General features: G+C 37.5%; 1 protein-coding gene across 1 annotated transcript; it reads right to left on the reverse strand.

The window, feature by feature from the left end:
* Positions 1 to 254: 254 nt before the first annotated feature.
* On the reverse strand, positions 255 to 27,750 carry LOC150081204 (uncharacterized). Its single transcript, XM_090379419.1, has 6 exons — positions 27,646 to 27,750; positions 22,900 to 22,988; positions 17,783 to 17,881; positions 14,131 to 14,317; positions 3,771 to 3,987; positions 255 to 598 (listed from the first exon to the last, which is right to left on the reverse strand). The coding sequence occupies exons 1-6, from the start codon at positions 27,646 to 27,648 to the stop codon at positions 255 to 257; spliced, it is 939 nt and encodes a 312-aa protein (XP_090235545.1). The 5' UTR covers positions 27,649 to 27,750.

Consider the following 27,750-nt stretch of genomic DNA (forward strand, 5'->3'; position numbering starts at 1 on the left):
TTTCACTAGTCCACTGGTGCAAACAAAATCTTTCACCATTGCAATGCTGAGTTTTGCTGGGACAATCATCTCTACCGTGACATGATTCTGCAAATAGTTGCCATTCTTTAAGAATTACCAGATAAAGATGCATCTTAAAAGTTCTTGATGTATCTACAGATACATAAGATTAAATTATTAACAAAACAAAGTAACAATATAAACAAATGTTTTTGTGATGACAATTAATTATGTACATAGATATATACTTAAACTTAAATATCAAATAATTCTCTTAATTTTTCATTTTCTTCACTTAATAAAGAGGCTGGAACACGAAGTGGATTTAAAGTCCCAATTAACAATCTGAAATCATAATAAAGTTCAGCTTCTTCAACTGTCATATCATCTGGATTATACCGAAGATAGCTCTGTTCCAATGGAGCAGCTGCATTTGTTTTTGGATCTTCCTTAGAGATGCCTGCTGAAGAATCATTGGTGTTTTCTTCATTTGAAATAACGCCCTCCTCTGTGTTTGTCTTTTCTGCATTTTTATTAAAATTGCATACAAATTTACCTTTCGAAATCCACATCATAGGATCACGAAGTGCACAAAATCCTGGAGGAAAAAAAAATAAAAAAATAAAAAAAATACAGGTATAAATAACTGCAAAGAAATGTTCAATATATAAGAATTTCATCTTAAAAAACATTACGATCTGCAAAGCAGCATTCCAAACTAGGCATACTGTAATTGCAGTTTATTTATCAATGGCTGAGGTGTTACTATTTATATCTTTACAAAGAAAACCTTTATGGTAACTCACTAATTCATGTGGAAGGGGGGGAGTAGCCTGAATTAGAATATATATTGTGAATAAACCACACCTCACATATACACTCAGCGATCAGTGAATTGCAAACACCCCATGCATAATGGACAATGCCACATGGTTTGCAATATAAAAAGCCAAACAGCTTCATACACTAGAGCAGTGGTAATTTGCATCTGGTCATGATAAAGTAGCAGTCATGGCCCACTGCAGCTAAGATTTTTTTTTTATGAAAACCCCAAACACGAAATGTATCAAAACCTATAGTACTTAGTACCGTGCATGGGTTGAAGGAGAAGTATGGGGGGAGGGGGATGCCGTAAATTTTGCTCTAGAGACTAAACATGGATGGTATTGACTGTTTAATAAAGGATTATGTTTTATGAAAACAGTTTGGAATTCTATCCTTAAATTCTTGTTTAGTACAACAGCTCATATTTTCATCAAGTAAATTAAGCCTACTATTTTTTTTTTTTTTTAAGAAAACCCCAAAGAGCAGCATTAGAACCTATAGTATTTAGTACTGGTGCATGGGTTGAAGGTTGAGAATACAAAAGATATGTTGACATTAGACTTGAACTTCTGTAGATTGCAATTTTCAGGAAATACATATGAAGAAAGGTTGTTCCAGAAAATGGAAATTGAATGAATAAATGAGGAAGAAGAAAAGTTGGTTCTGCAAGTATGAAGTCGGACAGTAAAAGGATGTTGACTGGTTGTGGCACATGTTCGGACTGATTTGGAAGAGAGAGAGAGAGAGTGGCCATTATAGAAGCCAATTCAGAAGAACAGTACACAGACAGAGAGTGGAGAGACTCTGTTAGAAATGACTGATTAATTAATCTAACTGCCCTCTTTTGAATGGAATCCAGAAACCTGAAAGAGGTTTGGGGCACCGTCCTACATGTGAGAGCAATATTCCATAATAGGGACGATTTGCGATTTGTACAGAGTGAAAAGCTGTTTGGAAGAAAAGTAACACTGAAAGCGAAATAGAAAAGCCAGTTTTTAGATACAGAGCAAGTAATATTTGTAATATGCTTATGCCAAGAGAGAGAGATTAGAAGTCAGGGTAATCCCCAATACAGATATATGATCTTGCCTAGAAATCAGAGTGTCATCGAAGTTAAGCATAAGAGCAGAAGAATCCTTTTTGCAAGATATGACAGGTCTGAGTTTTAGAATGATCGAAATCAACTAAATTACCTTGGTCCTACTGAAGAATTACCCGGAGATCAGCATTTAAGGAATTGGTAGTGCATATTCGAGAAGCTGAAGCTGTTTGTGCAGGGCAAGCTTTCTCAAACTGGAAGGTGGAATGCAATGTGCTTATCATCGGGAAAACTATGCATAGGATTTTTTTGTCAATGGAAGAAAGTCATTAGCATACAAGAGGAAAAGCATGGGAGAAAGAACTGAACCTTGGGGACAACAGCATTAGTGAAGAAGTTAGAAGACAGAAAGCCATCTAGGTCAGAGAGAAAACTGGATACCCAATTACAAAAAAGAGTTGGCAAAAAAAAAAAAAGTAACTACCAGATAACATGTCAGAATTTGCAATAGGATATACAGTCTTCTGACATTTGCTAAATTAATGAACTCTGGTGTAGAAATTGTACTGTGAATTTCTTGGATTTCTACAGAGCAGTATTCCTCTAGGTAAGAAGATAGCAAGACCGATTTTTAGTACAACAGTTTAAGCAAAAAATGCATCTTTTTACAAGAAATACTAATGGAAAATGAGTTTTGGCACATCTTTGAAACATTATTCAGTTGCTGCAAGTGGTGTAAATATTGTGCAGGCACTATTTTAAAAATGAAACCAAAAATGAATAACAGGTACAATCCATGTATTTTTCTTCCAAACTTCCTTTGTATGTTGGACAGACAGTAGCATCTAGGTGCTTCTCTTTGTATCCTTTCAGTAGGCATTATTAACTATAAAGAAAGAAAATAGTGCTAAGCAGATATTTTATTACATGCATTAGTATTTTGATAAGGTGGAGAATTAAGAAGTGCATGGTTTGACATGAATGTGCTTGTCGAGTAGCAACCTAATCAAAAATTGGCTAAGGTAAAGAAAGCCAACACGAGAACCACGGCAAACTTTGGGGAACTAACCGGAAAAACTGGTTTCCCACTACCGCAGTTTCTCCTTGCATTATCAGTAAGCAGATGGTGCATGTTATCAGTAGTGGCAGCAGAAGTCGATAACAACGTATTGATTAGTTTTTTCTCATTATTAAAAAAGCAGATTATTGGGGTTCATGAGTGTTTTCGCAGCTGAAATTTACTTACGGGTATAACCTCCAGACTGCCTCAGTGTTAGGGTGTTTGTCCCCCTCTTCCCGCTGTTTTAAAATAGGAAACCGACTTCTACTACCACTACTGATAACACACACCATCTGCAAAAGTTGTTTTGCTATTTTAAAACAGCGGGAAGGGGGGTACAAACACCCTAACACTGAGACAGTCTGGAGGGTGTACCCGTAAGTAAATTTCAGCCACAAAAGCATTAACTCACGAACTCCAATACTCTGTGCTTTTAATAAAGAGAAAAAACTAATCAATACATTGTTATTGACTTTTTATTGCCACTACCAATAATACACACCATCTGTTTACCAAGAATATGGGGAGAAACTGGCGCCTTCGTAGCCAGGTGGGCAGAAGCAGCAGTGCATAATCACATGCTTCATGATTAGACCGGGGCTCGAGCCCGTGACCACGAAATACGGAGGATGCGGAAAGGTCAGGAATGACCACCGCATATCCCCGGAGCAATATGGCCTTAGTTGCTAATGCTCCTAAAAACCAAACAACGGGGAGAAACTGTGGTAGCGAGAAACCAGTTTGTCCAGTAAGTTTCCCAAAGTTTGCCGTGGTTCTCATGTAGGCTTTCTTTACCTTCGCCCAAAAATTTTGTAAAATACATAATCCACAGAAAATTCAACTTACCTTGAAGAAATTCCTTTTCCTTGTCCATTTGCAAAGTTTTCATTATATTTTGTAAATTCTGCAACAGCTGTAAAACTATTAAACTGTCCACAGGACTCAAATCAGGAGGAATATTTCCTGAAAATATTTCCTTAAAAAAGTTGTTAATAGAAGCAAAATTCGGGTCTTCAGGAGTTGCTGGAGTTGAATGCGTGTTTTCAGAAATTGTTTTAAAGATCTGCAAAAAAAAAGAAATGCGCTTACATGTTAAAAGCTGTAATGCTTGTGTGCATGCGCTCACACACTATATATATATATATACATATATATAAATTTGTTTGCGGATGATAGGTTGGCAGGGTTATTAATTACAGTAAAGACAGTATGCTAGTGCAATAGTATCTAGAAAAGTTAGGCAGATGGGCTGAGTGGCAACTGAAGTTTAACATTGACAAATGCAAAGTACTGCATATGGGTAGAAGTAACCCAAGAGAAATGTACCAACCGTGTGGTACTACACTCGGGAGGTGAAGAATGAAAAAGACCCGAGGGTAATTGTGCAGTCAGATATGAAGTTCGCTGAGTAGTGCAGATGGGCTGCAGAGCAAGTCATGGAGTTTTGTCAATGATATATAGGAATTTTGCTAGCAGAGACAAGGTGATTATCCCTTTGTATAAGGCAATGGTCAGGTCACACCTTGAGTACTGCATACAGGTCGAGGCCTCATTTTAGGAAGGATGTAGAGTTGCTAGAATGAATACAGAGAAGAGCAACAAGATTGGTGAGAGGAACAACAGGGTGCTCTTACCAAGAGAGGCTTAAGTTCTGCAAGTTGCAGCATCTGGAGACTAGGCACCTGCAAGGTGATCTGATTGAAGTGCATAAGGCCTTGAACATTTTGAGCAGGCTCAATGCTGATGGGATACTTCTGCTTGCTCAGATTAAGAACCTAAGGGGGCACAGATTCAAATTGAGGAAAGACAGTTGTAGAATAGATGTGTGGAAGTTTGCCTTTAGCCAGTGGGTAGTTGATTGCTGGAACAGGCTTGCCTCTGTTGTGTAAGTTGACAGCTTAAATAAATTCAAGGCTGAACTAGACAAACATTTAGAGTGACCGGATAGGTGAAATGGGAAGGGCTGATGCTGTATAAGCTTGCTTTCTTGCATCATATGCCTTAACTAATGATAAGGCTATTGTGCTTTCTGAGTGGTGTAAAGAATACACTGCCTTGTTTCAGTATTAGATCTGGAAAATATTCTTCTAACTGCTTGCTTATATTTTTCTCATCTATCTTCCTGTTGTTAACTGTGGCAATCTGCACTTTGTTAAGATGGAGTTGGAGGGGTATAAGTGAAAAATTCAGTATCTACTAAAGATGGAACAAAACGGTACCTTGTTAGGTCCTGTGAACTTGTAAAATTCGCAACAAAAAAAATTAAACTGTTTGACTTATAGTTTAGATAATGCAAAATTTCCACCAAAACTTTTAACTTGAAGTCATAATTTTAGTCCCTTTGAGGGACTAAAATTATTTAGTTAATTATTTTCCCTCTTTTGCACTATCACCAAAAAAAAAAAAAAAAAAAGGAGAAAAGCATCAAATAGGAATAAAGCACTTTGCAACATTAGAATATCTGTTTATTCCAATTGGAAACTGCATACAGATGAGAATCACACATTTTGTGGTATATTATTACCACTTCATCAGTAACTGCAAGGACAGCAGATGAAAAGTTATAAGCTACTATAATACAATAAAACAATATAATAATTTAAGATTATCAGTTAAAAGTTATTTTTTTTTAAAAATAAATCTGTATTAAAATTTTACTAATTTGTTAAGGTTAAGAAAATAAGGTGTGGGAAAAATGTATACTCACTTGTTACTTTACTATACACATATAAGAAAGACCAAAGGTTTGACTTATGAACTACCATTTTTATTTTTTAGAGGGTCTACGCACACGCGCACGGGCTATTCTATGCATAATTTGGTTACTCGAGGCTTTGTTAACGATAGGATTTTAAAGGATTAGTTACCTTTCATCTGCTTTGAGGGAACAACCAAAGATTAGTAATTTTTAATTTTATATTAAGAGGATTAACTATTTTTTATCTTATTACTAGGAGACTGGTAATGGTCAGGCTAAAATACTGTAGAAGAGTTAATCACTTTCAATCGCTTAACCAGAGATTGTCTAAAATTCTGCAGGATTAAATTTAAACCCTACACACACTCTCGGGTAACCAGATTATACAGCGAACAGCCTGACGAGAACACCCTTACCATTCCATAGCCAAACCAAAAACACCAAGAATGGCTTTCAAAGTTACCACTACACAGATGCTAGTGCCATTTTAGTCTAGTTAGGTGAAATTTAAAGAATAAGTTGATAATATATTGAAATACTGTTCAAGATTTAGACCTATATGGATGTCAGATGAACTAATGAGGCTCATTGCAGAGAAGAAGAATGCATGAGATGCATATAAATTTTCAGGCGACACAGAAGCCTATGGTAGATATAAGCTAGTCTGTAATCAAGTCACAAAGGAGGTTAGCATTAGCATTAGTAGAGGCACATGATGCAAGAAAGCAAGCTTATACAGCATCAGCCAAAAAAAAACAAAAAATCCCATTTCACTGATCCATTCATTCTAAATGTTTCTCTAGTTCTGCCTTGAAGTTATTTAAGCTATCAACTTCCACAACAGATGGAAGCCTGTTCCAGCAATCAACTACCCACTGGCTAAAGGCAAACTTCCACACATCTTTTCTACAACTGTCTCTTTCCTCAGTTTGAATCTATGTCCCTCAGGTTTGTAATCTGAGCAAGAAGGACCCCATCAGCATTGAGCCTGCTCAATCCATTCAAGGCCTTATACACCTCAATCAGATCACCTCGCAGATGCCTAGTCTCCAGAAGCTGCAATCTGCATAACTTAAGCCTTAATTCATAAGAGCACCCCTTTGTTCCCTTCACCAGTCTTGTAGTCCTTCTCTGTACTCGTTCTAGCAACTCTACATCCTTCCTGAAATGAGGCTTCCAGACTTGTACGCAGTACTCAAGGTGTGGCCAGAAAATTTTGCCTTATACAACGGGATAATTATCTTCTTATCCCGGCTCACAAAATTCCTGTATATTATTGACAAATTGACAAGACCACATGACCTGCTCTGGCAGCCTGTCTGCACTGCTCAGAAAACTTCATATCATCAGTCCACGAAGAGCTGTGTCTGTCTTCTCCCACTCAACCATTCTTTTATCCATTGTAGCAACTTGCTCTTAATGCCATACTGATCCAATTTGTACAGTAATTTTCCATGTGCAACAGTATCAAAAGATTTCCTGAAACCCAAGTATATGATATCAAAATTATCATCTTTTGCATCCAGTTCCTTTGTGACCACATCATAGTATCCAATCAAATTAGTCAGACAAGACTTCCCCTTGACAAACCCATGCTGTGTCTGAATTATTACTGCAGTCTTGTCTAGATGATCCTGCAATGCTTCTTTAACCAGCGACTCCATTATTTTCCCTGGAACAGAAGGTTTAGTAGCGTTCTTGTTTTGAGTTTAACCAGCAATTTTTGGAAGTTACAACTCCCGCTGTTGATGCTAACATTGTTGAACTAGCCGCCATATTGTAGTCGATAAGAAATAGTGTAACGTATACATATCTAGAACTGATAGCATAAGGTATAAAGTAAAACCAGATAGCGTAATACAAAGCATTAGGAATCTGTTAGCTTATTACAGTATTATCAATTAATCAAAAATATTATTAATCTTATTAAATTTCATTGTTAATTAAATTGTATTTAAATAGAAATCATGACGCAGACTAGAGCTGCAAAGCAAAGATCACAGACTAGCGAGAGTGCTGTGATTTTGGGGAGAAACGAAGGGAGCAATTCTCCAACACATCACAGTCTCAAAAAATGTGTGAAATGTGAAATGTTTGCCGACCTTTAAGGTTGGCCATGGAGAGATTGTGCAAGGCTCAATGGGTAGAATTTTTTCAGCCTTTACTGTGCTTGTTAACAGGAGAGACTGTGTCTAAAGGGATGGGATACACTTAAATAGAAAGGGTGCAAGAATATTTGCTGATGCTATCAAGGCAGAGGTGAAAGTTATTTTTGCACTGCTTATATTAAAATCAGCAGCAGCCTGGAAAACAAGGTACAGGGGATTCCAGAGACTGCTGAGAGTCATTGTGGAAAACTAAATACATGGGCTATGTTATGGTAACTAAGAATAAAAACAGGTGCATGTCTACTTGTGTGTACACCAATGCTAAGAGTTTGGTAAATAAATTTGATGAATTTGAAGTGTTGGTCAAAACTTCAAAGGCAGATATTATGGGATAACAGAGACGTGGTGTTCACAGATATAAGGAATGCCGAACTGGAATTTGGGGAGTACAATGTGTACAGGAAGGATAGACAGGATAGGAAGGGGAGGAGAGGTTATGCTATTTGTTGAGAAACACAAAATCCATGGAAATACAGCCAATCGACATGGCTGCACAGTGTGTCGAGTCAGTTTGGTGGGACATAAGCACTGGGAAAGCAAAATTGAGAGATGGAGTGTGTTATAGGCCTAATGACTCCGATGAGTATAATAAACAACTGCACAGAGAAATAAGAGTGGACGGTAAATCAGGGTTTCTTATAATGGCGAATTTAATTTCCCAGATATTGACTGGAATTTTTGGGTTGGTCACTCACACACTAGCAAAGCTTTTGTGGATTAATTGGATGATGGTTTTCTACAGCACCATGTTTGGGAGGCAACTAGAGGGACTAATACTCTTGATCTGATTATCAGTAGTGATTCTTCATGCATTAAGAATCTGCAGATAAAAGAACCACTAGGTGGCAGTGATCACAGTGTGCTGAAGTAGGATTTACTGAAAGAGGCAACTATCATCAGGGGTAAAGGGAAAGGTTTTTGCTTTTGTAAAGGTGACTACGGTAGTCTGAGACAGTATTTAAATTCTATACAGTGGGACACAGCAAATTCAAAATGGGAAGAATTCAAAGAATTAATCTTGGGAGCTACTAAAAAGGTAAAGTGCAGCCATTATCAACCCACTGCAGGATGGAAGCCTCCTCAACAATTCATGCTGAGGGAAACAGACCATAATCTGCCACGCTGGTCCAGTGCGGGTTGGCAGATCGACCGTATTCAGCAGTCAGGGGCTTGAACCCCGGTCTACTCAAAGAGCGTGTGCTACTGCACTCACGCTCCTGACCACTCGGCTATGGAGGCCAGACTTTTCATAACAACTAAGAAATATTGTTCAAGATTTAAGCCTAAATGGATGTCAGATGAACTAATGAGACACATGGCAGAGAAGAATAACGCATGGGATACATATAAATTAATGACACAGAAGCCTATGATATACATAAGCTGGTCTGTAACGAAGTCACAAAGGAGGTTAGGCAGGCAAAGGCAGATTACAAGAAATCTTTGGCAAAAGATGCAAAGAAAAACAGCAAAGGGTTCTTTACTTATGTAAACTCTAGAAGGAAGGGAATGAATCAGATTGGTCCACTTGATATCAATGGTTCAACTATTGATGATCCTGCTCGGGTAGCAAACAAACTAAATGAATATTTTGCATCTACATTCACACATGACGAGTTATTCAGTGAGGGGAATGCCAGAGGTGTATTCAACTCTGGCAGTAAGCTAGAGAATCTTGTAATAACTGAGAGTAAAGTGGAGGAGAAATTGTTGAGGATAAACATAAGAAAGGCACCTGTGGTGGATATGAACCAATCCAGTTATATTAAAGGAGGAAGCAAAGGAAGTAAGCAAACCCTTTGCCATAATTATGAGAGCTTCCTTGGACTTGGGGAGGTTGTTGTTGTTGTTATTTGGTTTTTAGGAGCATTAGCAACTAAGGCCATATTGCTCCGGGATATGCGGTGGTCATTCCCTGAATGACCTTTCCGCATCCTCCGTATTTGGTGGTGACGGGCTCGAACCCCGGTCTAATCAAGAAGCGTGTGCTACGCACTGCTGCTCCTTCCCACCTGGCTACGGAGGCGCCTTGGACTTGGGGAGGTACCCTGGACTGAAGATGTGACCCCAATCCACAAAGGAGGATCAAAGGGAGACACAGGTAATTACAGACCTGTTAGTTTAACTTCTGTTCCAGGGAAATTAATGGAGGCACTGGTTAAAGAAGCATTGCAGGATCATCTAGACAAGTCTTGTCTGACCAATTTGAAAGGATAATATGATGTGGTTATAAAGGAACTGGATGCAAAGAATAATTTTTATATCATATATTTGGATCTTAGAAAAGGTTTTGATACTGTTGCACATGGAAGACTGCTGCACAAATTGGAGCAGTGTGGCATTCAAGGCAAATTGCTGCTATTTTTAAAGGGATGGTTGAGTGGGAGAATACAGTGTTAATCAATGGACACTGTTGTTTTGTATATTTATCAATGATATTGATGAAGGTATATCAGGTTTAATGTCCAAGTTTGCAGATGATACAAAGGTTGACAGGGTTGTTAACGACAGTAAAGACAGTATGCTATTCCAACTGGATATAGATAAGTTGGGGAAATGGGCTGAGAAGTGGCAACTGAAATTTAACATTGACAAATGCAAAGTACGGCATATGGATAGGAATAACCGAAGAGAAATGTACCAACTCTGTGGTACTTTTTCACTTTCCACTCAGGGAAGTGGAAAGTGAAAAAAAAATATCTGAAGATAATTGTGCAGTCAAAGATGAAGTTCGCTGAGCAGTGCTGTCAGGGCAGGTCATGGAGTGTTGTCAATGATATATAGAAATTTTGCTAGTAGGGAAAAGGAGGTGATTTTCTCTTTGTGTAAGGCAATGGTAAGGCCACACACGTTCGAGTACTGCATACAGGAGGCCTCATTTTAGGAGGGATGTAGAGTTGCATGAGCTGACTGCAGAGAAGGGCTACAGTTGGTGAGGGGAATGAAGGGGTGGTCTTACCAAGAAATCTTAAGTTCTGCAAATTGCAGCGCCTCGAGAGTAGTCATCTGCAAAGTTGGTTGTTTTTTTTTTTTTTTTTAGTTGTTGGCGCATCGGCTTCTGTGGCCATAATGGCACCTTCCAAGGTTTTTGCATTATACTGTGATCCAAGCCCGAGGCGGGATTCGAACCCACGATCTTTGGGTTGCCAGGCAGGCACTTTACCCACCTGGCTAGCCATGTCGGCAACCTGCGAAGTGATCTCATTGAGGTGTATAATGCCTTGAATGGGTTTAGCAAGCTGAATGCTGATGGGATTCTTCTTCTTCTTGCTCAGATTAAGAACTTGAGGTGGCACAGTTTAAAATTGAAGAAAGACAGTTGTAGAATACATGTGCAGAAATTTTCCTTTAGACAGGCGGGTAATTGATTGGTGGAACAGACTTCCATCTTTTGTTGTGGAAGTTGATAACCTAAATAAATTTAAGGCAGCTGGACAGGCATTTGGAACAAATGGAGGGGATTTTTTTTTTTTTTTTTTTTGGCTGATGCTGCATAAACTTGCTTTCTTACATCACATGCCTCTACTAATGCTAGTCGGGGTTCAGACGAGGGTAGCATTGTGTTTTCTCCCGGAAACTTGGGTTTTTCATCCAGAAAAACAGAAAATCGACTTCAGGACACATACAATTTATAGACAATATACACAGAGTAACGGTGCCTTAGTTGCTGATGCTCCTAAAAAAAAAATAAAAATATAATATAAAGATATGATTACTGAAGACGTTCAAAATTACTGGTAGAAAAAGAGGCTAACTGGTGAAGCAGATTTGGTGGAAATCGCATCGGAGGTAAAACCAAATCCTGTAACCCCAGGGGACTCAACATCTGGTGAGTATGGGCTTGGCACACCCAGGGTCCTGAGCTGGATATCATCATTCTTCTCTTCCTTGGTGATTCCCCTCTACTTCTCTCTCTCTCTCTCTCTCTCTCTCCGCCGCCTCCGTAGCCAGGTGGGAAGGAGCAGCAGTGTGTAGCACACGCTTCTTGATCAGACCGGGGTTCGAGCCCGTCACCACCAAATACGGAGGATGCGGAAAGGTCAGGGAATGACCACCGCATATTCACGGAGCAATATGGCCTTAGTTGCTAATGCTCCTTAAAACCAAAACAACAACAACAACAACTCTCTCTCTCTCTCTCTCTCTCTCTCTCTCTCTCTCTCTGGGTGAGTAACTCAGAATTTTTTTCTGTTTGGCTGGTGCAGCAAAAGCCTCAGGCTTCCTTGCATCATATGGCTAATGATAACAATAATTCAAAGGATGATAGAGCAGATAAATTCTAAACTTCCAAATTTTACAGTAAAAAGCATATAGGAAGATATAAAGTTAGCTGAGCAATTGAATCTTAATTTTTGAATGCAAATTCTTGAATAAAAAGAGCACAAAGTTGTAAAGGAAGCTTCAAGAATACTTAGTTCCATACAATGAAATTCACAAAGATCTATCAAGCAAAGGCAAACAAACCCAGATGCACGTGGTCATGTTTTATTAATCAATTTTACTATTTCAATTTTAATACCGCCAATGTTGTTGCATATCTTAAAACACTTATACATTGTGTTTTTATAATATTACCATAGATCTGATCTTTCTTGAAATGTTAGATAACCAATTTAGAAAGCTAATAGTTTGGAAATTAAATGCTTCTCGGTTGTCAAATTTTAGTAATAATACGGTCAGATTCTATGGAAATTAACATTAAAATAAGAAGCTGCAATGCAGTTATTTGTATTAACGCATTCAATAGCCAAATTCACTGGGTATACATTTGCAATTTTTTTAAAAAATTTTAGTTGATTAAACTGATTTCAGTCATCCATGAACTGATATATAATAATATTCTTATCTATACTCTTTTTGTAATGATGTAAGTAAAGGTTTGCTACTGCACAGGAGTAACAGATCTCCATTGCAATCTCCCTATTTTGAATAAATAAGAATGATCTATTATAAACATAGTTATCAAAAAGACATTAGTTCAGCAGACCAGACCAATGTTTATTAACAATGTAGAAGTTCGTGGAAACCATTGTAATATTTATCAAAGACCATCTTCACAGTTTCGTGATGCTAGCAAACAAATTGTTGTTTGCTAGCATCTAGCAAACAAACTTATAATACTGGAGACTAGTTGCTAATAAGCTTTGGGTTATCTAAATTACTAATAATTACTTTAAGCAAATTTTCTAATATCTTTACTGAGCTGCCCTTACATGAAGTGGTGTACCTAAACCCCACAGGAGATATGAAATTTTGGTATTAGATATACATATTTTGATAGTATGAATCAGAGCTGTGCTACTCAATATGTTCTACGTTGATAATAATATTAGTAAAATAATAAGAGGAGTATACCTCAATATAGTGCGTAGAACCCTTCCGTATGATACCCTCCAGAAATTAAAACGGAAAAAACGAAAAAATCGGCAAACTTACCGGTACATTAGAGTAAAAAATAAATAATTAAATAATCAATTTAACCCAATACAAATCAATTTAAAACAATTAAAAATCAAATTAACGCAATTAAAAGAATCAAACGAAAATATTCAAAAATATTTTCGTTTGATTCTTTTAATTGCGTTAATTTGATTTTTAATTGTTTTAAATTGATTTGTATTGGGTTAAATTGATTATTTAATTATTTATTTTTTACTCTAATGTACCGGTAAGTTTGCCGATTTTTTCGTTTTTTCCGTTTTAATTTCTGGAGGGTATCATACGGAAGGGTTCTACGCACTATATTGAGGTATACTCCTCTTATTATTTTACTAGATATACATATGAAATTTCATATGATTATTTTTAATATTTGATTTTTTATTTTTTTCTTGCAACTGCTTAATAATACTATTTGGACTGCACTAATGACCTGGTATGTATTGCTATTATATAATTTGCTATTGAGTTTATCGCATAAAACCTTTTGCATATAATGCTATAGTTATTCATGGCTTTGCCGGTAGGAGTTATAACAAAATTTTCTTGCAATTGCTTTAGTTTTTTTTTTCCCCCATAGGTGTAATACCAAAACTGAAGAGATATACCAAGAATAGAGGCCATGTTTGATTTTCAGAAAAATCGGGTTTTTGGGCAGCAGCTTGCACCAAAATATTCATATTGATATAAATCATTCATTTTAGAGCAACTCAAGGTTCTTAAACCATATGGTTTAGTAATTGAGAAATTAAAAGTAAACAAAGGCATTTGTGATGATATACTATTGAGTTGTATTAAACTAATGTGAAATAAAACTATGATTAATTATATAAATCTTAAAATAATTATATATTATTATGTTAATTATAGAAAAATTGCAAATGCTTTTCAAACTTCTCACCTCACTGAAAACATAAGAATGATCTCTGTTCTTTGCTGTGTGATGCATTACAGCCATCATCTGTTGAAACCACAATTCTATAGGGGCATTCTGCAAATGTTTGAAAGCAGTGACATCCTTGGCTTCATCTCTGCCATCATGTCTAAGGTATCTTTGTACCCTTAGCTTTCTATTTGTAATATAATGACTGAAATCAAGAATATTTTAATTAGGATAAATAAACTTAAAAAAGATATCAAATACAAGGATTTACAAAAGCATAATGGAACTTATCCACACAAGTTGATCAATTTGCCAAGTTAAAAAATATATATATACACTGAGCGATCACTGAATTATGACTACCCTATGAAAACTGAATGTGACTCGTTGACCACGTGAGGTATGAGAGTGCGGAGTTAGCCGACCTACGTAGCATAGATAAGGTGTCAGTGGTTCAGTAGGAAGTAAAATTCTGAGCGTGATGGGTAAAAGAAAGGATTTATCGGACTTTGATAAAGAACAGATTGTGAGTGCTCGACGAGCTGGTGCCTCGATTTCCCAACCAGCTGAACTGGTGGGGTGTTCGAGAGCCGCTGTAGTTAAAGTGTACCAGGACTGCCATCAAAATGGTCAAACAACGAACCCGACAGCAAAACTGCAAAGGTCAGCGAAAGGTTGATATTAGAGGTGAGCGCAGGATCTGACGACTCGTACAGTTGTTTGTTTGTTATTTGGTTTTTAGGAGCATTAGCAACTCAGGCCCTATTGCTCCGGGGATATGCAGTGGTCATTCCCTGACCTTTCCGTACCCCTCCGTATTTGGTGGTCACGGACTCAAACCCTGGTCTAATCAAGAAGCATGTGCTACGCACTGCTGCTCCTGCCCACCTGGCTATGGAGGCACCTGACTCGTACAGGTGAACAGGCACAGCACTGTTGAAAAGTTGACTACCCAATACAACATGGGCCAACCCAGACCAATATCTGGCATGACCATGCACTGCACGCTCACATGTATAGGCTATACCAGCACACGACCCTTACAGCATCCTCTCCTAATCAAGGTTCATCAGCGTAAAAGACTCGCCTGGTGCAAAGAGCATGCAAGTTGGACGTTAGAAGACTGGAAGAAGGTGAGCTGGTCAGATCTATTGAGGATTTACTTGTTTTTTTCTCTAAATGCCTGATTTTCTCTGTTATCATTGAATCCATAGACAAAATATGATTCTAACAATTCTCTTCAACAGTCTAGCCACTATTTTAAAATGCATTATCCATCTCAATTTTGTTTGCAATTTTAAGCAAAGCTGCATGTGCCACTTTTTCCGAGGTCTGTTTTTCAGAGTAGAATTTGTTAATAGTATAATGAGTTTTACTTAGCAGTTAAAAAAAAGTTCTCCATCCTTTCATCAAAAAATTTATTATTGTTATTTGGTTTTTAGGAGCATTAGCAACTAAGGCCCTATTGCTCCGGGGATATGCAGTGGTCATTCCCCTTTTTGATTATCTTCTGTAGTTACTTTAGCTTCATTTCTGCATTAGAGCTTTGACAGTAATGTGTTTATATTTATTCGAGGTTGTTGGAAGAACAGTCCATTACAATTCTTAGCTGGCCTGAATCCTATAGAGAACTGTTGGCATCGTGTACAGGTCTGGAGGCCTCATTTTAAGAAGGATGCCTAAAATGAGGCCTCATTTTAGGAAGGATGCAGAGTTGCTAGAACAAGTACAAAGAAGGGCAACAAGATTGGTGAGGGTAATAAAGGGGTGCTCTTACCAAGAAAGGCTTAAGTTCTACAAACTGCAGTGCCTGGAGAGTAGGCACCTGCGAGGTGATCTGACCGAGGTGTATAAGGCCTTGATTGGGTTGAGCAAGCTGAATGCTAATGGGATTCTTCCTCTTGGTCAGATTAAGAACCTGTGGGGGCATAGATTCAAATTCAGGAAAGACAGTTGTAGAATAGATATGCGGAAATTTGCCATTAGCCAGCGGGTGGTTGATTGGGGGAACAGACTTCCATCTTTTGTTGTGGAAGTTGATAGCCTAAATAAATTTAAGGCTGAGCTGGCCAGGCATTTTGAACGAATGGAGGGGTGAAATGGGAGGATTTTTTTTTTTTTTGGCTGATGCTGCATAAGCTTGTTTTCTTGCATCGTACACCTCTACTAATGCTAATCGTGTAGAATCTGCGTTGCCAGAAAGAAACCAAAGACCCTTCGTGAACTTCAGAAAGCCATAATTCATGTTTGAATCCACGAACTATCAGCTGATTATCTTCAGAAATTGATCTTGTCAATGCCTTGATGGTGTGCTGCTGTCATCAGAGGCAGAGGCGATTCAACTAAATATTAGTTTGCACCTGGTGAACTTTTCATTTTGTTTTCCATTTAAAATGATAAACTGAAGCAAATTGAGGGCCTCTGATAACATTTCAGCCATAATTGTCATGTTTATCAAAACTGTTGTATAAAGGTTGCAAATGCTCATTTTGGAATATTTCAAGAGAACCTGTCAAATATTACTTGCCTTAAATTGCCTTAAATATTAATAAGACATTTATTAATAAATATCTTTTGTTTATATATTTCTATTTGTGATGCTAGTCATTAATGTAACATACCATCACAAAAAAGGGTTAGAAATGTAAAATTCCTAGGTGATGCACTTTCTTTGAACACCAGTGTATATGTTACTACACTCCCACACTAATTACTCAGCTGCATCAGGTCTAGCATGTATAACCAAAATCTTGGGTACCTCTAATGACAGAACAAAGATGCTAACATACAAACACATCAATCACACAGGTGATGTAACAAGCAACTGTTTAATATCTTCAGTAGACACGCACATGAACACTGACCATTACATGATCAAATACATCTTCCCATAACACTTTTGCTGCTGACTTTTCCCACAACCTTTTTGATCTGGGATTGTCAATTTTGACTGAAATGGGCAGAAACATTTTTGAGCTTTCTTCTGGCTATGACTGAATTAATCATTTAATCAGCCTCCAGTAAAGACTGCTTGAAAAAAATATCTGTTTTTTAGTTCTGTTAAATTGGAAGAAAGAGTTCTAAAAGTAGGATGGTTTCTCCTCCAAGTGGTTTAAAAATCCGGAACTGCATTTTTGCACGAGGACGCAGCGAACATGTTATCATTCAATCGCTCGTTAAGGTTCGTGTCAATCTGCATTAATTTTAATGATTACATACATTAGGTTTAATGAACATGTTTCTATCACCAATTAATGAAGGTTAAAAATTAATGCGGATTGAAAGGAAATGAAATAACTGAGGAATACTAAAACCATTTTTGTCACCTTGACACTTTTTTTTTTATAAAAAATGACTGCCTAGCACTCTACAGATATATGCATTCACTGGTGGGTTAATTTTAATTTTTTTTTTTCTCAAAATTGCTGGCATAACAAATACATGGCAGTTGCTTAAACTGCCATTTAAAAATAACTCCAAAAAACAGCTTTAGGTATCATTAGATACCTAAAGATGGGAAGAAAATTTAAGTGACTAATGCAGCTCACTGCTGACACCATAAATAAAGAACTTCCTACAAAGTAAAGTTTCAAAAATATTTCTAATCTAACATCCTCTAATCAAAAAAAAGTTCACTTGTGACAGCTTACAACAATAACAATTTACATACCTAACTTCATTGGCATTTCTAGTTCCTATTTCTTTTGCAATATTTTCATAATCACCAAAGCCATATTTTTTCAGAGCATGAAGCAAAGCTTTCTTCTCCCTGCAAAGTCACATATAAAAATAAAGCTGCAGAAAATGCATATTTTGCCTTTACCACAATTGTTAATAAAAATAAAAAGTACGCAAGCCAGCAGAATAAGATTGTGCCAAAAATAGAGGTTATTTCAGCAAACTTAGTTTCATGATGTCTAATACCAACTTATCTCTATAATAAGAAAACCTGCTGTTTTCTCAACTTACTCAGCAGGCCCATTATTATCATTGCCAATATCTAAAAATATACAGGGTGTCTCAAAAATACACGGCATAACTTCAGGAATGAGTTCCTCATATGTAGACAATAAAAATATTTTATATCGACATAGTTCTGGAAATGCTTGGTTCCCAAGTATTCCAGTATTAACTGGAATGTCTTATCTCCTGCAGGCGATTTCCTTCATCACAAGGTGCGAACAGAATCTGGTGGTTTTCCATTCCGACCATGTACTCAAATCAGGAGCAAGCGGATATGCACTTTATGTATGGTTTGGCAGATGGCAGTGCTCTGGAGGCTTGTCGTTTGTACCACGAAAGGTTCCCAGAATGAAGATGTCCAGACAGGAAAACATTTGAAGTTATCCATCGCCGCCTTTGTGAACATGGGACCTTTACACCTCGTGCCGACAGAGGACGACCAAGATCTACGACTCCTAAAGTAGAGGAGATTTTGGATGTTATGCATGCCACTCCTGGAATCAGCTCACACAGATTAGCAATGCAACTGGCTGTTCAATGTTCGACTATTTGGAGAGTGTTGCGAGAACACCAACTGTATCCTTACCATCTGCAACGGATACAGGCCTTGTCACCCTGTGTGAGTAACGTTCTGCCAGTGGTTCTTGCAGCAGTGTGGTACAACTCCTCACTTTCCTGCCTTAGTGATATTCACAGATGAACATATTTCCGGAAATGCTTGGTTTCCGAGTTTTGTGAAGGTCCGTCTATGACACTTAACTGTTCACATCACCTTATAGTAATTGTTCAAAATGTCTACCTTCTGCCTGAATACAGGCCTCACATCGATGTCTCATGGACTTGCAAAGATGATGCCAAATTCCTGGCATGTTTCGTATTGTCTCACAACCTGCCACAATTCGATTGAGGAGAGTTTTCACATCAGCTACCGGAGTTGAATACACCAATGATTTTAAATGACCCCACAAGAAGAAATCTAGTGGGCTTAAATCAGTGGGGGCACAGAGGCCAGATAGTTGGTCCACCTCTACCTATCTACCAACCAGGAAACCTTTGATTCAGGTAATTGCAGGCTAGGTGGCTGAAATGTGTGGGAGCACTGTCATGCATGAAGTGTGCTTGTTGACGGATGATCAGTGGCGTGTCATCCAAGAAATCAGGCATGTTGTTTTCCAGAAAGTTTCTGTACACCTGCCCTGCAAGTTTGTTTGGAAGTACTGTACATGGGGCCCAAATAACTTCTCATCAAACACACCCGCCCAGATGTTGAGGCTGAACCACTGTTGGTGATGTGATGGAAGAACTGCATGTGGGTTTTCCTCAGCCCATACATGCTGATTGTGGAAGTTTTGGATTCCATCTCGTGGGAACTGTGCTTCCTCTGTGAATATCACTAAGGCAGGAAAGTGAGAAGTTGTGCCACACTGCTGCAAGAACCACTGCAGAACATTACTCGCACAGGGTAATCTGCTGGTGACAAGGCCTGTACCCGTTGCAGATGGTAAGGATAGAGTTGGTGTTCTCGCAACACTCTCCAAATAGTTGAACGTTGAACGTTGAACAGCCAGTTGCACTGCTATTCTGCATGTGCTGATTCCAGGAGTGGCATGCACAACATCCAAAATCAACTCCTCTACTTCAGGAGGCGTAGATCTTGGTCGTCCTCTGTCGGCAGCATGAGGTGTAAAGGTCCCATGTTCACAAAGGTGGCGATGGATACCTTTAAACGTTTTCCTGTCTGGACATCTTCATTCTGGGAATGAAGTGGTACAAACAACAAGCCTCCAGAGCATTGCCGTCCGCCAAACCGTACATAAAGTGCATATTTGCTTGCTGCTGATTTGAGTACATGGTCGGAATGGAAAACCACCAAATTCTGTCAGTACCTTGTGATGAAAGAAATCACCTGCGGGAGATAAGACATTCCGGTTAATAACTCGGGAACCAAGCATTTCCGGAACTATGTTGATAGAAAATATTTTTATTGTCTACATATGAGGAACTCATTCCTGAAGTTAGGCCATGTATTTTTGAGACACGCTGTATATACAAGAAAAAATATAAAAGTAAATACTGACAAAAATTTTCAAAAGACTATAACACAAGCCTATGCATATATCCCATTATTTGTCCATATTCCTTTCTCAAAAATATGAAAAATAAAATACAAAATGAGATCAGTTTTCCTGGGAACCCAATTGGAAGTAAAACTCATTATCCAATTAATGTATTATGTGCTGAATTTATAAAGACAAATAAAAATATTAATTATGTACAGTACAGTATGACAACACAGATGTATAATATACAACCCTGTTGTCATACATTATATAGCTTACCATAGACTAATAGCATTTAAAGGCAAACGCCTCAAGGTACATGGTAGTCTGACTAACATATAGATTAGTGCAAGTACATCAGATTTATTCACAGCCATCTACCAAAGTAGTTAAATTGGCATCGTTTTAATTACATCCTTGGTGATTCCCTTCGACTCTCTCTCTCTCTCTCTCTCTCTCTCAAGGAAAATTTTTTTTTTTTTTTTTTCTTTGGCTGGTGCAGCATAAGCCTCAGGCTTCCTTGCACCATATAGCTAATAATAACAATCTCATACTGTGAATACCTTCACAATGAGTTGCCATGATACTGCACTACCTCTAATAAGTAATGCTTCACCAATGGAGAAGACTACTGTTACTTATTCTCGGTGGATGCCACCACCCAAATGGCACTGTTTCGAGGCTTACTGACCTCTCTTCAGTTGGTGGACAGGTACCCTGGTGTTGCAATAGTGACAACCCAGTTATGAAGTATAACTCCACAATATGAGAGATGCCTGATGGTGTACAATAGTAGACTAATAGCATTTAAGGGCAAAATGCTATATGGTGATATAACTAACATATAGGTTAGTACAACTGCATCAGATTTATTCGTAGCCATTTATCAAATTAGTTAAATTGGTATTGCTTTAATTACATCTCATATTGTGAATACCTTCACAACAAGTTGCCATGATATTGCACTACCTTGAATAAGTAATGCTTCACCAGTGCCATCTGGGTGATGGTATCTGCCGAGAATAAGTAACTGGCGAAGCATTACCTATTCGAGGTAGTACAATATCATGGCAACTTGTTGTGAAGATATTCACAATATGAGATATAATTAAAACAATGTCAATTTAACTACTTTGGTAGATGGCTACGAATAAATCTGATGCACTTGCACTAACCTATATGTTAGATATCTTACCATAATTGTAGGAATTCCATAACACTGGATGATGTAATAGCATGTTCAACATGTTCAGAATTTCAACAAGTTCCACCACAACAAAGTCATTTATTATTTATCAATATGTTAGAACACCTTCACTGCAAGAGCAGGCATTGTACCATGTTCCGGCAGTCACCAAATTTCAGCATCATCGCATTTGTTTTCACTCTTGAGAAGTAGCAACTGAAGTTAAACATTGACAAATGCAAAGTACTGCATACGGGTAGCAGTAACCCCAGAGAAATATACCAACTACATACATGGTGTTAGACTCAGGGTAGTGGAGAATGAAAGAGACCTGGGGGTAATTGCACAGTCAGATATGAAATTTTTTGAGTAGTGCAAACAGGCTGCCAGAGTAGGTCATGAGGGTCTTGTCACTGATATACAGGAATTTTGTGAGCAGAGATAAGGAGGTGATTATCCCCTTATATAATGCAATAGACAGGCCACACCTTGAATACTGCTTATAGGTCTGGAAGCCTCATTTTAGGAAGCATGTAGAGTTGCTAGAACGAGTACAGAGAAGGGCAACAAGACTGGTGAAGGGAACAAAGGGGTGGTCTTATGAAGAAAGGCTTAAGTTCTGCAAATTGCAGATTCTGGAGACTAGGCACCTGCGAGGCAATCTGATGAAGTGTATAAGGCCTTGAATGGATTGAGCAGGCTCAATGCAGATGGGATTCTTCCTCTTGCTCAGATTACAAACCTGATAGATTCAAACTGAGGAAAGACAGTTGTAGAATAGATGAGCAAAAGTTTGCCTTCAGCCAGAGGGTAGTTGATTGCTGAAACAAACTTCCATCTGTTGTTGTGGAAGTTGATAGCCTAAATAAATTCAAGGCAGAACTACACAAATATATGGAATGAATAGATAAGTGAAATGGGAAGGGTTTTTTTTTTTTTTTTGGCTGACACTATAAGCTTGCTTTCTTGCATCATGTGCCTCTACTAATGCTAATTTGCAACATTCATTTCTTTAGGTGCTTTACACTGTGGTCAATGAGCTTGACATATCCTTTCTCTTTGATAGCTAATACAGTCGAACCTCCCAGCTCTGGTAAACCTTGGGATTTGATCCTTTACAGACCTTGTAATCTTTTTTTTATTTATTTTCATTTTTTTATTAATAACTGGTACTTCATTTTTCAAAATACCAAACCACAATTTAGTCATTTATCTCATGATATGCTTTACACCTTTACCATACAAAAGTAGATTTATACTGCAGCGAGAGATGCTTTCCGCTATAAGAAACCAAATAATACTGTGTTGCACTAGCTTGGATGTCACAATGGCATCTGTGCTGCTGCACATTACTCTCTATTCATACAAGTCTGTCAACATCTATTATTCAGTATTAATAGAAACATTAATAGTGATTCCTAAATTTATACCCATAACGGTATGTAATTTAAATTTAGAAAATTTTGTTTTCATTTTGCTTTTCCTCATATATATATATATGCACACACAAAATGCAAAATACAAAGCCAAATACAAGATAGGAGATCAAAATTTATATATACAGTATATATATCTTACTTGAATGTCCAATATGATGGCTGGAAATGAGTATGTTGTTTGTATTTTGGCTTTCGACGTTTTGATTCAGGTGACGTTTTATTATTTTCCTAATTAAACAGAAAAATTTCATGAAATTGTATGATTTCTAATCAATACAAAATATATTATTGTAGTTAAAAAGTAAGTTTTCTGGTTAGAAATTTTCAATGACTCATTCTACTAATCATACAAGATAATAAAAGTTGTCCTTAAAACTAATTCAACTTCTCTAAACCCCAATATTCATGTGATTAATGTATAAAGATGTTTTATATTGTTTGATTTCTGAAAGCAAGATCACTTTTATGACTCCTAGATGACCTTTTCATTTCCACAAAAAAAAAAAAAACTCAAGAACAATGTTAAATGTAGGTGGTTATGGAAGGGATAAACAATTAGCCCTTCACAATAATAAATAAAATCATATGACATAAGAGACATAATCATGACATAACGAGTAGTGCAGTGGAATAGTAAGGTTTTAATTGTGATAAAAAAAGTAGCTGGAAGGTTCTAATCACTTGTTGGACATATATCGTTTTATGTTTAGACTTCTGCCCATCTGTACTCCCACCCTTTTTAACACCTGACAGTTCTACTGCCAACTCAGCTAATGAGAAAGCCAACTTATTAGCATCCTACTTTTTTCTAACCTTTGTATTGCTGATTTTGATAAACCACCTCCCACCATTCCCAGTACACTCCACTCAATAGCTCATGATCTTCCATCAAAAGGACATCAGAAGAATTTTTAACGAACTTAATGCTAAGAAAGCTCCAGATCCTCGTGATATTTCCCCATGTGTTCTCAAAACCTGGACTCCTAAGCTTATTCCTGTTCTGTGTTGCTTTTTTATACTTTCTTATTCCACTGGTGTCTTTCCTTCTGCATGGAAATTTGCTCATATCCAGCCACTTCCTAATCAGGGCAACAAATCCCTTCCATCTAATTATCATCCCATTGCATTCACTTCTACTCTTTCTAAATAATGGAGAAATCTATTAGGAGCCAAATCCTACACTATCTTGAAACCTTTCAACTGATCAATGGTTGACAATATGAACTGTCGGATTTGATCCACTGGTGATATACTGGCAGAAGTTACCTGTCCATGGATAAATTCAATGGAAAAATATGGTTAAAAATATCAGGAGCAACTCCAGCAGTTGCACCTGACATTTCAAAAGGCTTTTGACTGTGTTTGGCATAAAGGTCTTCTAAATAAGCTTCCATCTTATAAATTTCCAACTGTTGTTGTAATTAGGTATCCAGTTTTCTCACTGACTGCTCACTGCAGGTCATGCTAGATGGCTGTCTTCTAATTTCTCCACTAAAAGGACTGAAACTTGATGTTCCCCAAGGTTCAGTCCTTTCTCTCACTCTTTATAATCTTTTATTGACTGGAAATCCTACCATAGTTTTGTTGATGGTGCATCACATTCCACCTTCCAGTTTAAAAAACTTAGCCCTGTCCAAACAGCTTCAACTTCTTGAGTATTCACTACCAATTCCTTAAATGCTGATCTACAGGTAATTCTCCAATAGGGCAAAGATAACTTAGTTAATTTCAATCCTTCTAAAACTCAGTCTGGATTGTTCTGGTCCTATGCTTATCTTCGATGACACTCTGACTTCTAGCAAGGCTAGGCTTCACATACCTCTATTGGGGGTTACCCTGAATTTATCTCTCTTACATCACAAATCCCCAGGGGCTCACATCTGGTGAGTATGGGCTTGGCACACCCAGGGTCCTGAGCTGGATATCATCATTCTTCTCTTTCTTGGTGATTCCTTTCTACTTCTGACTCACTCTCTCTCAGAAATTTTTTTTTTGTTTGGTGCAGGATTTTTGTCTGGATTTTCTCTTTCACTCTTGGTTTTTTTTTTCTTATAAATAGCTATTCACTCTGTACAAATCACAAATCCATCTTACCACGGAATACTATTTGCACATATGAGGCAGTGCCCCCATACTGCTCTCAGACTTTTATACTCCATTCAAAAGGGTGCAGTTAGATTAATTAACAACTCATCTCTTACAAAGTCTCTCTGTCTCATGGACATTCTATTTCACCTGCCCCTTTCCTATAGATACCTCCACGGGTACTGTTCTGAATTAGCTTCTATACTTTCTGCTCTGTTCCAAATCAGTCTCAACACATGCCTCAACCAGTCAACATCCATTTACTGTCCAATTTCAAACTCACAGAACCAACTTTTCTTCTTCCTCATTTATCCATTCGACTTTTTTTCTGGAACAACCTCCCTTCACTCACATTTCCTGAAAATTGCAACACCTATGGAAATTCAAGTGTAATGTCAACAAGCATCTTCTTTCATCTCCTCAACATCCAACCCATGCATGACACTAAGTAATATAGGTTCTAATACCTTGTTTTTCAGAATTTTCGTAAGAAAAAAAAAAAAAAAAAAAATTCTCTAAATGATTATACTTTATTTTCTGTTTTTATTTTGATATACTATGAATTACAAGATACTAAATTTTTAACAGAACCAGGTGAACAAAACATCTACCTTTTGTCTATTCAACTACCATTCCCAAGTTGGATCTGTGAGGCTCCAGCAAAAGGCACCTAATCTTGAGTAATACTTTGATTTTGCCAGCTAAATGCTAACAGCTGATAAAAGCACAGACATCCATATCATGTTTGCCAGATGCCATGTGAACATCTGAGTTTCAATCTGCAGGTCAGTGACTTTGAAAAAACTTATTGTTATTATTGATTTCTCTCATTTATTTTCATTCGATATTTTTTAATTGGGTTTAGAAAATCATATTAATACATCACTTTCATTTGTTAAAAAATAAAAAATATTTTTTTTATAATTAAAACAATACAGATGGTTAAATAGATGCCACACAAGTACTCTTTTACAATTGACAGTGGGAGTTATGATTAATTGCACAGCCTTGCTGTTGCCACCTAATATTGCATTGGTACTGCTACTGAACGGCCTCCGTAGCCGAGTGGGCAGGAGCGGGAGTGCAGTAGCACACGCTCTTTGAGTAGACCGGGGTTCAAGCCCCTGACTGCTGAATACGGTTGATCTGCCAACCCGCACTGGACCAGCGTGGCAGATTATGGTCCATTTCCCTCACCATGAATTGTTGAGGAGGCTTCCATCCTGCAGTGGGTTGATAATGGCTGCACTTTACTTTTTTTTACTGCTACTGTACAAATTAAAGACCGTCACTCCAAAATATTAGTCAATTTTCAATGTATTAATTTTAAACCTTGTAATTTATCTCTGCAAATATGATAACTGTCAATTTGGCATCTCTCTGTTAAATATCTATTAAAGAGCCCACTTAAAAATGATTCTTTAAATAGAACATTTGATCAGCATAAGCATCAGCCAAAAAAAAAAAAAAAAAAAAAAACCTTCCCATTTCACTTATCCATCTGCTCCAACAATTTTGTCTAGTTCTTCCTTGAATTTATTCAAGCTATCCACTTCTACAACATCAGATTGAAGTTTGTTCCAGCAATCAACCACCCGCTGGGCAAAGGCTTACTTCTGCACATCTATTCTGCAACCATCCTCAATTTAAATTTGTACCCCTTGTGTTTATGGTCTAAGCAAGAGAAAGAATCATATCAGCATTCAGCTTGCTCAATCCATTCAAATCAGATCAGCTCAGCTTTCAGATGTTGCACTTTGCAGAACTGAAGCCCTTCCTTGGTAACAGCACCCCTTTATTCACTTACCAATCTCACTGCCCTTCTCTGCACCAATTGCAACAGCTCTGCATCCTTCCTAAGACCTATATGCAGTACTCATGATGTGACCTAACCATTGCCTTCCCCCGTTTTGCCCATATAAATGAAGATAAACAGGCATTGATATTTCCTTCTACACGTTTATAAACAGCTTGAATTTTTTGGTAAACTTTAGAACAGGGACCCCTTCCAAAATGGCGGCGAGAAAAAAGGGAAGAAGGCAGTGATTGACCCACTTAGTGTTAGTTAGGGTTTATCTTCCCCCCGTGCAGCTGTGTTTAAATCGGGAACTCCTTTTCCTATTTTAAAACAGCGGGCAGGTGGGAATAAACACCCTAAGGCTGAAGCAGTCTGGAGGGGAACCCTAATCTAAAGATCAGATTAGATTTGGATATGCAGTAAATTCCGATAAAAATGTACAAGAGGAGAGCACCAAAGTGTTGAAGTGCACGTAATGATATTATACCGCAACTTGGTTGCTGGATAAATAGAATAAGTAAATGCTGGCCATTTCGTAAACAAAATAATAAATACTGATTTGTATATAAAGTGCTTAGCATCATAATAAACAGCCATTTCTGAATAAACAGAAAATGTTTAAGGTGGCATCGTTTTAGGTTATATCTCATATTGTGAATATGAGGTTATATTCACAGGTTATATCTCATATTCACAATATGAGATATAACCTAAAACGATGCCACCTTAAACATTTTCTGTTTATTCAGAAATGGCTGTGTATTATGATGCTAAGCACTTTATATACATAGTCTAAATTTGTTCGCAGCTTGAGGCTCTAGCCCTAAATGCGCCTTAGTCTAAATACTGATTTTTAAAAATATATCAATGACAATTATTCCTCCCCCTCAGTCTCCCCCACGCATCCCAAAACATCAACCACGTGAATACTATCGCCGTCTTTACGCATTTAATAAAACTGAAAAATCATAAATTCAAGTAAAATTATTGTTATTCAATTACCATTATATCCAAATTATCATTACATCCAAATTTCCAATCAACAAACTGTACAGGGTGCTAAACACGTGACACAAACTGAAAAAGACAAAAGTTACTGCAATGGAC

Source organism: Mastigoproctus giganteus, chromosome 8, assembly GCF_048544385.1.
Source record: "Mastigoproctus giganteus isolate SK-2022 chromosome 8, ASM4854438v1, whole genome shotgun sequence".
Lineage (NCBI taxonomy): Eukaryota > Metazoa > Arthropoda > Arachnida > Uropygi > Thelyphonidae > Mastigoproctus > Mastigoproctus giganteus.

Coding starts and splice junctions, on each gene's coding strand:
- LOC150081204 (XM_090379419.1), bottom strand. Junction 14,318..17,782: donor AGAAATGCCAATGAAGTTAG/GTATGTAAATTG, acceptor TCTTGATTTCAG/TCATTATATTACAAATAGAA. Junction 599..3,770: donor GGAAAAGGAATTTCTTCAAG/GTAAGTTGAATT, acceptor TTTTTCCTCCAG/GATTTTGTGCACTTCGTGAT.